At 41.3% G+C, this 13,234-nt stretch overlaps 1 protein-coding gene across 2 annotated transcripts in view; it reads right to left on the reverse strand.

Moving 5' to 3' along the window:
- The window catches only part of DNAH8 (dynein axonemal heavy chain 8), a 313,398-nt gene that overhangs the window by 10,301 nt on the left and 289,863 nt on the right, over nt 1-13,234 (reverse strand). For both annotated transcript variants that reach the window (XM_040249771.1, XM_040249772.1), the window contains exons 85-87: nt 10,173-10,329; nt 5,842-5,994; nt 5,569-5,758 (exon numbers count right to left, since the gene is read on the reverse strand). In XM_040249771.1, coding sequence (XP_040105705.1) covers nt 5,569-5,758; nt 5,842-5,994; nt 10,173-10,329 — 500 coding nt within the window. The remainder of the gene's footprint in view (nt 1-5,568; nt 5,759-5,841; nt 5,995-10,172; nt 10,330-13,234) is intronic.

The following is a 13,234-nucleotide window of genomic DNA, read 5'->3' on the forward strand; positions in this document are numbered from 1 at the left end:
GGGCAGCTGGTAGTCCTGGTGAGGTTTCCAGAGGACGGAATAGTTCATGGAGACAGCTGGGAGTAAGAATCAGAAGCTAACACTGGGACTTTTGATGAGTCAGTCATAAGTAGAGAGAAGGACTGAGGTAATCAATGAAGGGCCCAGGGCCCAGGGCAGAACTTGCCTGAGAAGAGCCCCCAAAGTGGGCTGAGAAGCAGCCCTCTGAGAGGTAGAAGGAGAACCGAGGTAGGTGATGGATGGAAGCCAAGGTGTGAAATGAAGCTAGCAGGAGGATCTCGCCCTGGTGGCCTTGGAGAGAGCAGTTTCCGTGTGGTGATGAAGCCAGCCAAACGACAAGGAACTAAGGGTGGGTGAGGATGGTGACCATGGGCAGAGACTAAAATCACAAGGGATGTGGTTGAGGCTGAAGCCAGGGCATCAAGCCCTTCCCCCACAAAGGTGAGAAGGATGGGCTCTTATTCACTTGGAGGTGTTTCTAAGGTGGCCACAGTCCTTCTCTGGTTCTGGGATTCAGGGTCAGGGCAGTGAGTGCTATCACCCAGACTGAGGTCTGGAACCCTGACAACCCTTCACCCAGATTTCCTCAGATGTTAGGGGCAGTTCTGGGGCACACTTGGGATTGTTATAAGATTAGAAAAAATCCCCAGTCCCTTCCAATCCTAAAGTTCTACTAATAACCCTGCTGTATGTACTCTTCTGCCTAACAAACATCAAGCTTTTATGACTATCTTCAATATAAGCATTCAGAAATTGCTGGCAGCTGCCAATGTTGCCCTAAAAACAAATACACAGGACTTCCCTGGACAGTGGAGAGGAGTCTGCCTGCCAACACAGGGGCACAGGTTTGGTCCCTGGTCCAGGAAGATTCCACGGGCTGTGGGCAACCAAAGCCCACGGACCACAGCAACTGAAGCCTGTGTGCTGCAAGTACTCAAGCCCGAGCGCCTACAGCCTGTGCCCTGCAACGAAGAGAGGCCACCGCAGTGAGAAGCCTGGGCACCACAATGAGGAGTAGCCCCCATTCACCACAACTAGAGAAAGCCCACATGCAGCAACGAAGACCCAGCACAAGCATAAATAAATAAATACGTTATTTTTTAAAAAAAGAACAAATACACAGGGAAGAGGTTATAGGTGATTTTTACAGGAACAAAAGATAACAGGACAAAAATTGTCCATCTCCTTGCTTCAGTAGACTCCCTTCTAACTGAAAATCTTGATTTGTAGTAGTGAATACTAAATTGCTGCTGATATCTGCTACAACAGACCTGATGTGGCTTGTCAAGACCCTAAAGAACAAAACAGAAAAGCTAGAGCAGTTTGGCATCCAAATGGCATCACGCTCCGGATTGAGTTCAACATTTGGAAAATAATGACAGTGCAGGGTCTCACGCCTCTGTGTGAGAGCACGTCCAGCCTCTGCCTCCCTTTCATTTGCAGCACCTGTGAGTCACACCAAACTGAATGGCAAAGCGAGGCTATCAATTAAAAGGTTCTGGAAGGCAGGCAATTCCCTTGGCTTGAAGTCAAGTGCATGTCCGCTCATAATCTCTGAGTTTAAACACATCCCTATCTACGACACAGACACACACAAATCAGAATCTAAGTCATGTGTACATGATGCTCTGAAAAGGTACACTTGTGGGAACAAGAGACCACATAATCCTTCGAGAATGCTGAGCAGCAGTCTTAAACGATATGTGTGTGTATGTGCGCCAGTTACTGCTGGGAAGCCCCAGTGGAGCGCAAAGGTTCTCCTGAGCCTGAGTAATCCACTGGGAGGCAGTTCCATGCTATGCCCAAAGCTTGGCCATTGAACAAATGTCACAGGGTCATGGGCACAGAGAGCTTGACCACGTCAATAATCAAATCTAATTGCCACCTGGTTGAGCTCGTCAGTTGCTACAGAAATGATTGTGAAGGGGGCTGAACACACGAGATTAGTTCCAGGGTGGCTGGCTGACAGCCTCTTCAATAGGACGAAATATCAGACCACTACACAGCGACAGAACAGTGCTACAAACAGGGTGAGATCAGACACAGACTGGGGCAGGGAGAGGGTGGCAAATGAGGCCCGTCACCTGTCCCCGCAGCATCACTTAGGCCCAAGGGGCGCTCACCAGCGGCATGATGGGAAACACACATCAGACAGTATCAGATGCCAGGTAACATTACAAGAACACAAAACAAATGGTCATAGGTGAAAGAAACATTTTCAAGTAGTCTACAATCTAGGTGATTTTGGCTATATATAATTCTGAAAAAATTATGGCATCTTAGCAAACAGCATTGTGTTTTACTTAAACTATGGTTTCTTTAAACAGTTTACTTAGAGACTTCCCTGGCGGTCCAGTGGCTAAGACTTCGCCTTTCAATGTGGGGTGTGTTTGTTTGAGCTACGATCTCACATGCCTTTCAATCAAAAAGCCAATACATGAAATAGAAGCAATATTGTGTAACAAATTCAATAAAGACTTTCAAAATGTTCCACATCAAAAGAAAAATCTTAAAAAAAAAGTCATTGAAAAATAATTTACTTATATCTTTTGGGCCAAAACGTTATTTTATGGAAAGGGACTGGGTTAGATGATATAAAACCCACGAGTTACACCATGTCGAGAAATCAATGCCGAGGTCAGATAGTGACCAGAGAAGCTTCCACCTGGAGAAGACTTGATCTGCTTGCACGCTGCCTGTGAACATGCATGGGGTGGCTGCAACCTCTCTGATTCAGCCAGGTAAGATGGAACTGCAAGCGATTTGTCTCCCATGTCAAGAAAAGGCAAAGGAAGCAGAGAAGTGATTGGTAGGTAGGGAAATCTGACTCTCACTCTTCTGTGCTACAAACAGAAAGCAAGGGTGTGTAAGGTAGGATGTTTGAATAAGTGCAAGACTTTCAGAGACATGGAGAGCCATGAGAGAAGGAATCCAAGTTCAGTTTAAAAACAGAAACGAAGAAAAAAAAAATAGAAAGGATCAATGTTATTAACAAGGCAAATAAGAAAACTGATTTGTATTTATATTTCTTTAAATGTTGCTCTGGTTTGTAATACTTCTTAATAAATAGTTTATATTAATACTTAGCTATTGAAAGTCACATTTCTAATGGGAAAAAGCAATTGCTCAAAGAGACTGCTGTGATATACGACTTACCCATCTAAGTCTATGGAAAGCCGTGGATAAATCAACCCCACTCCCTTGGCTTCTAAATGTTAAAAACACACTTAACAATCTCACCTTTTTTCACCTAATCACTGATTTGAAGTCTGCTGGCACCCCTGCCCACTTGGATGTCCCTCCTGCACAAGCTGACGAGTCCAGGGCTCCCTGCTCATCCTCCCAAGTGGCCCTTCTCCTACGGCTCCCAGTCTTGTGCTTGGCCTTCAGCCTCAGCCACTGCTACTTCCCACTCTCTCAGAGATCCCCATTTAATCACCCCATCAGATCTGCCTCCTCCTCTGCACCTGGTCAAGGTCTCAGGCTGTCCCTCTTGGACCTGATAAGAGACTCATTGCTGTGGATATCCTTCTTTCAGCCTATACTCTACGTTCACCTCATTTTTGGTGACTTCCTGTTGCCTTTATGATGCCGCCCAAACACCCCCAAAAGTCCTCACCCCCCAATGCCCCTGCTCCTGCTTCCTGAGCTCAGGCCACACTGGTCTTCTCTCCCTGGACATGCCTTGTCTGCTCAGGTCTCTGGCTGGGATGCTCTTATCTCCAGCCTCTGCCTCCACGAACTCCACTCACCGGCCCCGGGTGCAGCTCTTCTCAAGCCCGGCCTCGGAGGAAGGTACCTTTCTGTCCTCTCTGCCTGTGCGGCACTTGGTTCTACGTGGGTGGAGCATTTACCACATTCTGTTAAAATTGCTCATGTTTATGTCCTACCGACCAGATTATGGGCGCCTTTGGGGCAGGAACCAGGTCTCAAATCTCTGTCTATTGAAAGCACCTAGTGGATGGGCTGGCAAATGAAAGATGGTTGAACAATCCTAATCAAGTTAAATGTTATTTCTTTAAGCTCCCAAGCTGGGAATCGGCTGGTGACAGCTTATTCAAACTGAGGGCTGGTATGGAGGAAAGAGACTCATAAGCAGACACAAGAATCTGAGAACCATAATAAAAAATTTTTTCCTCACAAAATTCAATGGGAATTCTGCGAGAAGAACAGATAAGTGAAATCTTGGGGCTGTTCTTCACAAATCTAAAGTCTATCGACATAATAATGTGCCATGTATTGGGTTGGCCAAAAAGTTCATTTGGGTTTTTTGATAAGATGGTACAGAAAAACCTGAATAAACTTTTTGGCCAACCCAATATAATTTGCTAAGTTCCTAAAAACCACCATGATCAATGTTTTAAACTTAGAAAATGTTAAGGCACTTGAAAATTTATGAACCGAATGAATGCATGTACACAGAGAACAAATAAATGTCTACTATTTATTATTATTTATACAAAGAAAAATGCACAACTCATAAGTATAAAGCTTGATAAATTTTCACCAAGGGAATATAGCCCTGTAACCAATATCCAGATCAAGAAGTAGAACGTTCCCAGACCCCTTGAACCCCCTTGTGCTCTTTGGCAATCACTGCCCTTTCCCACAAGGGTAACCACTATTCTGACTTTTAAGACCTTGGATCTATTTTACTTATTTTGGTTCCTTGCATAAATGGAATCATACAATATACATACATCACAAAGAATATGGTATACATACATTATAATGTGTCCTGCTGGACTTCCTTCATTTAATAGTATTTTATGGGATTCAACCATACTGCTGAGAGTAATGATGTGAGTGTCTGCTTAGTTGCTTATGGAGTAATGATAGTGCATCCTAAATTTGTAAGTGTGAATACTTCACAAATTGTATTACTAATGGGCCTATAAGGTGCTGGACTGTAAGGAACCCAGTGTCTCTTCATTCTTGCCAAGAGTTACTTGAAAAAACTATCCATGTCATAGTAAGAAAAAAAAATTGTTGCATTTCTGAACTTTTATGAACTCTACGAGATCTAGTCTGAAACTTATTCAGTAAATATTTCTATAATGAAGGAATATATGCAGTGGGATCACAAAGCACTTTTTCAGGGGAGGGGAAAAAAATACAAGCAAGCAGGGACAGACTCTGGAGGTGCACTGAATAAAACTTTTGCCATACGGTCATTTTTTAAATCAGTCTAATTTTCTGAGCCTTAGGAACATTTTCCTTTGCATATTCTGGTGCTTCATTTTTGTCACTTTGATGAACATTTAAAAACTAATGTTTGAACAAAACCTTTTCAGTATTTCACATTGTTCTAACCACCGACTTGCTTGCTTAAGTGGGTGAGAAGAAAAATGGAATTTTGCCCCTATATTGTGGAAGCAATATGGCAGACAGAATTTCAGACTGAATTCGTAAAACAAATATAGAAGGTTCATCTGTTGGTCTACACCTCTGAAAGCATAATCCCAGCATGCAGCAAGCCGCACCCCTGTACCATTTTGTGTAACATACATTTATCACACAGTGCTACTATACAACCACTCACGACGTCCAAGTCCTATGAACACCTACCTTGGGGATTGAAGAAACCAGTCATCCAGAACACATTGGGCCTCCCTTCAAATATCCAGGTAGAAAACTGAGCATTTCTTTCCAAAAGTTCAGTAAACCAGAAGCCCAGTGTGGATGAGTCCCAGGACACTCTTTTCCAGATCTGGGGTATACGGGCATCGTACATGTTGTCCAGAGCATCTCTCAAGTTCTGGAAAAAAGACGTAGTTAAAATCTGAGAAAAAGAAAATTCAACAAAAAAGGGAAATGGCTACTGAGATGGTCACAGCTCACCTCACTCATAATGATCGTGCCTTCAATGGCCAATTTTAGGTCACTCAGGCTACTGCGAAGTATTGAAATGACTTTTTGCATTCTGTCAATTTCTTGTCTGAGAAATATGTTCATTGAATTAAGATGCCCCATCTTCATCAAACGAGCTTTCACCTAACACAAAGCATACGATAATGGAGATGAAAAAAAAATTATCTGCCTGTTCTTTTCCAAGGATTCTTCCTTTCTCTAGTCTCTTTTTCCTCTGGATGTATCTCTACAAGCCCAAGTGAACTCTAAAATATCTCTTGCAGAACCAAATCGCCATTACATTTCCCATTTTCTGGGCTTCAAAAACTCCTGTCCAACTAAAATGATTTTTATTTCCTACTGATCGTACTTAGTTGATAATTGGAAAAGTACTTTGAAAAGCTGAAATAAAATTTTACTTTTTTTCCCCTTTCAAATGATTAAGTACTAAAGTGTCAGTTAAATATTCTTTTGCAATTTAACCTTTGTAAGAGTATAGTCTGGAATACTTTTTCTCATAGTGCTTGTAGAACCATTATTAGAAATGTCACAGAAAGTGAATACAGCCAAAATCTTTACAGAACAGTTACCAATAAATATGATTGGCTGCAGTATCCTGACTGTTGTTGCTCTGGCCAGGGTGACTAAAGAGAGCCTTTCACAATCTAATCAATGAAAATATTTGATTTTGTGGAAGGGCCATAAAGCACCTGTCAGTTTTTCCTTCTGGTATATAATTTATTGGTTATTTTGAAGAGATCAATAATAAAGCATCTGGTCACAGGAACAATAAAATATAACAATTATTGGGAAATAGGCCAATACATATACACATTTCAATTCAGTGACATATGCCCCAGAAAAGACTGACTATGAAAACTGGCAAGAACTCTTGAGAGATCTGAACTTTCTGCAGGCCACAATCAAAGAAATGCCAGAACAGGAGGGGTGAGGATAGATACATGGAGTAGGAGGGAAACTGGGAATGAGGCACCAGTCCACAGAGTCACCAGAGAGCCAGGAGACTGCAGCATTCTTGGATGCCCACTGCCTCCTCTTGAAGAGGAGGAGTCTCCCTCATGGGAGACTAGAGACAGATGGGCTCTAGGCTCATCTGGACCGCCCTCCCTCCTCATGTTACAGAACAGGTTTTCTGGCATGGTGCCCATGTTTCCTACTCAGCAATGCCCATCTCTGATTAACTGCAGCTGGGCCACTTCTAGGGTGTGAGGGACAAGAGGGGAACAGTGATGTGAAACTGAACACCTGGATGGGACTACCTGCACAGGTTGAGCAAGTGATCTTGAAATCCTGGTTACATAATGCCAGCGTGCAAGCTCAGTTGCTCAGTTTTGTCCAACTCTCTGGGACCCCATGGGCTGTAACACACCAGGACCTCTGTCCATGGGACTTTCCAGGCAAGAAAACTGTAGTGGGTTGCCATTTTCTCCTCCAGGGGATCTTCCTGATCCAGGGATCAAACCCAAGTCTCCTGGGTCTACTGCACTGGCAGGCAGATTCTTTACCACTGAACCACCTGGGAAGCCCCCTAAACATGCCAGCGGAGGTCTCTAACCCAGTCTGACACACCAACCTTCAGGTAGCACCTAAATTCCTGGTTCCAGAACTTACAGTTTTGCAGGCTCCATTGCTCTCTCTGTTCTCATCTTGAGCCCTTCAGCCTCTAGCGGCTAAATGCCTTTATATCATCCTGCTTAGATCATGACTGCGTTGTAGAAATTAACATTTTAAGGAAAAGGGAGATTATGGAAACACTTTTGCAACCAACACAAGTGAGAAATCAAGCCCAGGTGTTGGCTTCACTATGAAATCAACAGCCCCGGTAGCTTTGATATGCTAACAGCCCCAACAAATCACCTTGCCTGACACTTACAGACACATGCTTAATGTGTCTTAAAACTTAGATTCTAGAAAATCTAAAATCAGAACTGGTTTTACTTTCAGTATCATTATTGTTTCAGCTTAAATTTTTCTTTTTATTAATAAGTAAAATATTTGCTGTACTCTAACATAGAATTTTCATGTTTCTGAAACCAGTTAGTCTTTTCTACAGTAATATGTTTTAAAGTCAATACTGTAATTATGTTTCAATTAACTAAATGTACCTTACAGCCACATTTTTAAGAACACATCTCTTCTGTAAAAGGACACTAAAAAGTAAGTAATCCTGGAAGAGGAGGCTGCTTTAGATGTCTCTTAGTACAAACTCCCTCCCATCTAATAATACATTTAGGGACACCCCTCCCACTCAGATTCTGCTGAGGTGATGACAGAACAGAGATCTTGGTGAAGTAGTCCCAACTAACCCCAAGCAGCTCAAATTATCCCAAGGTCTTGAAACTCTCCTCTGGTAATACAAATCTGCAGTCTAGTCACAGAGAGTGCATTTTGTCTCACTTTCATATGCCAGAGGGAGGTGGGAAGGGGCTTCAGCATGGGAAACACATGTACACCCGTGGCTGATTCATGTCAATGTATGGCAAAACCAATACAATATTGTAAAGTAATTAGCCTCCAATTAAAGTAAATAAATTTATATTTAAAAAAATAAAAATCTTTGAAGACAGATGTTATGCCTTATCTGTCTTTTCTGATCATTTACAATGGACCACACAAAGTATGGACTTATAATATTTATCCACTTAAAAACATTTTTCTTCCCTGACTATAAATATCTCTATGTGAAGTCACTGATTTCAGTACCCTAGCCAAATTCTTGGTACCCATCTACACATCAGAAGCAAAAATTGTTTTAAGAAGCAAGAAAATGTTTTTTATTGCTGGGGGCACTGACTGCAGGTGGGAGGGCTGTAGCCCAGGCAGCCACATCTCCCAGACTTGGGGATGCCAGACACGGAAGACACAGGACCAGAGAAATACCTCCATGAGGGCATCAGCCTCTCACTTTTTGGTTGAAAAGCTAAAATTGCCTCAGCCCAGTGTTGGATTCACGTGAAGCTCACCATCAGTAGTGAGGGGTAGAGACTGAGAACAGGAAAGAGGAGGCCCTGGATGGCCTATCTTCTTGCTTGAAGAAGGAGGATGTCTTACAGGACTTTCAGACTGCCCAGAAATTTTACCACAATTAAAGATTTATTAAGTTCAGCAGTTCTCAAAGTGTGGTCTGGGACCCCTAAAGCTCCTGAGCTCCTTTTAGGAGGTCCAAGAAGTTAATTTCTTTTCATAGTAATTCTAACACATCATTTGACTTTTTAATTGCCTTCACTGAGGAGTGTCTAAAGGCTGCATGACCTGACCTGTGATGTCACAGCAGACGGGATGTACCAGCAGATACAAGGGTCCAGCTGTCTTCTAGTAAACCAGACAGTAAAGAGATGTACAAACCCTCACTTTCTCTTTAAATGGTTTTGTTTTGGAAATACATTTATTTTTTAAATATAAATGTTATGCTACCATGTGATGGGTTTATTAATGTTATTTCACAATAAATTAATATTTTTTAAATTTTAGTTTACATTTATAATATATTAAATATCAGTCATTATGATCCATATATAGGCTTCCCTGATGGCTCAAGCAGTAAAGAATCTGCCTGCAATGCAGGAGACACGGGTTTGATCCCTGGGTTGGGAAGATCCCCTGGAGAAGGAAATGGCAACCCATTCCAGTATTCTTGCCTGGAGAATCCCATGAACAGAGGAGCCTGGCAGGCCACAGTCTTTGAGGTCACAGAGAGCCGGACATGACTGAGCACTCACACACATAATCCATAAAGTAAGAGCTATTTGGGGTCCTTGATCATTTTGTAAAGTGGTCTTGAGATTTTAAAAAAAAAATTTTTTTTGAGAAAAACCGATGTTGATTAACAAGCAAACATCTGCGAGGTTCAAGAAGTAGAAAATTATTGCCATCCAAACTGGAGAGTGAATTCATGTAAATGGCTTGCTTTCCTATTACCTGGCTGAAAGGATAAGGAGATTAAGACGTATGGAGGGCAAGAGAGAGAAGCAAGGGCTCAATTTAAACAATGGGACAAAGCAGGCTTGGGTAAGACAGACAGGGAGAGTCTCAATCCAGAGGGGTAAAAAACCCAAAGACAGAGGAACCCAAAGATGGGTAAAGGGTACAGTAGAGGCAATTGAGAAGGAAAATGAAATAGAAAAGAAAAGTACAGATTGTAATTTTACAAGAGGCTTGAGCAAGGGTAAGCAAGAGAAAACCAAAAAGTGAAAAAGGATTGAACAGGGAGAGGAAGCGACGGAAATGTACTGTCCGAGGACTGTGCTCAGCCTTGTGGAACCCAATGACAGCCCTGCGCACCTGGGGAAAGCAGAGCTCACCTCATGGGGAATGTAATCAGGAGGCAGCTTGCTCAGCATGTCTTCAGATAACCTGTAAACAATGGCTTCCCGGGTCTCTCCCACGCCGCCTCCACTCTCTTTGGGCTGAATGTTGGTAATTGTTTCAAGCACAGCAGAAGCAGTGTTACTCTGGTAACTGACAAAAAGAACTGAACTGTTCAGAATGCAGCAGGAAAATGCACCTTCAGAGATAATTATCAACGCTAAAACGAAATGATGAATCACTTAAGTCAAATCCAGCCCAAAAAAAAGGGAAAAAAAAAAAGGAAACTTTACCATCGATCTATGGGAATGAAAAAACTTCAGATCTGCTCTACTTCTTCCTATTAGGACATCAAGAACATCACAGAAATAAAAGTTCTTTATCTTCAGGGAAAAAGATTCCATGAATGCCTTTAATAAGCCAAAGCAGTGCTAGCCAGCCTTGCTTGTACTAACCTAAACCCCTCAAGCTGAACAAGAAGCCCACCTCCTTTTATTCCCCCGTTTATGGACTGGTCCTAAGCATCCTCCATTATACGGCAATTTTTCAGCATGAAGAGCACTGCTCATAATTCTTCTCTGAATTATAAATTATTAAATTTCTTGGGTCTTTTCTGTTTTGTCTTCTCACTTTCCCACTTGTTTTATGGTTCCCAAAGTGAAGTATAGGGAGCACTTGTCTAAATGCAACTACTTATCCTTAAAATTCATATATTCAATAAAGATTTACTGTGTACCCGGCAATGAGTTAGGTATTAGGAGATGGAGGTGAACAGTTCTTTTTCTCTAGGAGAGAAGGGGGACATCAGTCAATACTATCGTAATAAGTGCTGTGCAGAAAAAGAACACGATGGTTTAAGATCATATAGCTTCTGTCTGTCTCATTCTCACTCTCTAGCTCCTTTTGGGGGGACTGACCAGATGCTCTGAGATGCACAAACTTAGTTTTTGTCCCAAGGTTGCTGAGTCGACCAGCAGTCTAAACACACAGATATGGTGTGTGTGTGTATGTGTGTATAGCAATTTACACCAAAAGATCAGGGAAGTTCTCTCTTAAAATGTCATGTAGGGAATTCCCTGACGGTTCATTGGTTAAGAATCCACCTTGCAATGCAGGGGACGCGGGTTTGATCCCTAGTCCGGGAACTAAGATCCCACATACTGCTGGGCAACTAAGTCCATGAGTGCCACAACTACTGAGCCCACGCATTCTGGAGCCTGCACAACACAACTAGAGAGATGTCCTTGCACTATAACGAAGAGCCTGCTTCAGTGAGGGATCTAAGACCCAACGCAGCCAAAAATAAAACAAATAAATATATATATATATATATTTTTTTTTAATGTAAAATTGCCTTATTTTAAAAAAGGTCATCCCAGTGCACCATCCCCAAGCATCCTGTATCCTGCATCAAACCTAGACTTTCATGTTGATGTATGGCAAAACCAATACAATATTGTAAAGTTAAAAAAATAATAATAAATAATAAAATAAAAAAATTTTTAAAAGAAACTGGAGAAAAATAAATAAATAAAATAAAAAAGGTCATATGTAAGTTGAGACCTGAAGAATAAGCAGGTCAGCCAGACAAAAATAGGGTGGAAGTGGGAGGCAAGAGAGGACATTCAGATAAGAGGTAAGGCCTGGAGGTAAGAAGGACTTCCTTGCATTTGAGTAACAGAGACAAGTCCAATGAGGCTGGAGCTAGAAGGAGAGGTAAGGATGCATATAAGGCAAGGACCAGACCATGCATGGTCATGTGGGCTGTTTGAAGAATTTGATGTTATCCTAAAGGCAACAGGCAACCACAGAAGACTTCCTCAGCAGGGGTGTGGCAGGACCAGATTTAAATTTTTCTGTCTTTCTTGAACTCCTAATTTACCATCTATAAATGTCTCACAATTAAACTGTTTTGAGTTACTGTTTTGTTTTGCTTGTAAATTTTGTCTCTTGTCCAGATGCAAACCACATTTACATTTCCTTACGAAAGAGGTTAGAGGCAAATTTAAAAGGAATCCAACAAATGCTTAAGATTAGTGATTTGTTTTTCTGTTATATTTCCTTAAATAAACCTTGTAATATGGCTATATGTATAAAAAATTTTAATGTGCATATCTTTTAACCCATCAAGTCTACATATAAGAATTCATCCTCAAGAGAGAACCAGACATTTTAATTTCTGACAGTATAGTGCAATTCTCACCCTGAACAACTCCAACGAAAATAGCTAAAAATGCTAGATAAGACATGAAAAACATTACTGAACTGGCAAGAAACTAAGAAATTCTCAGGATCAAAGGAAATATAGAATGAAAACTGGAATCAAGAAAGATAAACCAAGTTTTACCCTGGGGGCATCAACTAAACCCTGGTGTTCTCAAGTGTCTGTTGGGATGGTGCAATGAGAAAGGAGGTAAGCCCTATGCCCAAGGAAGAAAGCCTAACAGAAAGCCTACATAAATTTGGGACTTCACAGGGCTAATCACTCAGTGTTAGGATTAAATAGAAATAATCTGTCTATCAGAAGGGGATGGTAGGTAAACTGGTCTAGCTTAGTGGGAAAAAAATCTTTCCTAAGAATTCTTAATTTGTGACAGTAATTAACATTCATTCATATTACTTGTGTGATTTGAAAAACCTCAAGCCAAAAATTTATTTTAAGACAGTCCCAGGAAACCTCAGGTGGTACCTGGTAGATGAAAACAGAAATCTTTTCTGGAACAATATGCCTTCGAACCAAGTCTCAAAGACTCCAACAGTTAATTTCCTATAAACATGAGCTCACAGCCAGAAGTTAAAAAACTTATCAAGAAACAGGCATTGTGAGAAAGAGCCAACTAAACAAAAGGAAGTAGAACCACACCTGCAAAGATCTCAGATAGTGAATTTTCAGATGCACATTATAAAATGTTTTTATTGTATTGAAAAACAAGAACCATGATTGAAAATATAAGTATGATACAGGAAACAAGTATGAACAGGATTTTGAAAAAGAGCCACATAGAACTTGAAAATTAAACCTTGCATTAGTTTATTCTATTGCTTCTGTAACAAATTA

Source organism: Oryx dammah, unplaced genomic scaffold (genome assembly GCF_014754425.2).
Source record: "Oryx dammah isolate SB20612 unplaced genomic scaffold, SCBI_Odam_1.1 HiC_scaffold_11, whole genome shotgun sequence".
NCBI classification, from domain to species: domain Eukaryota; kingdom Metazoa; phylum Chordata; class Mammalia; order Artiodactyla; family Bovidae; genus Oryx; species Oryx dammah.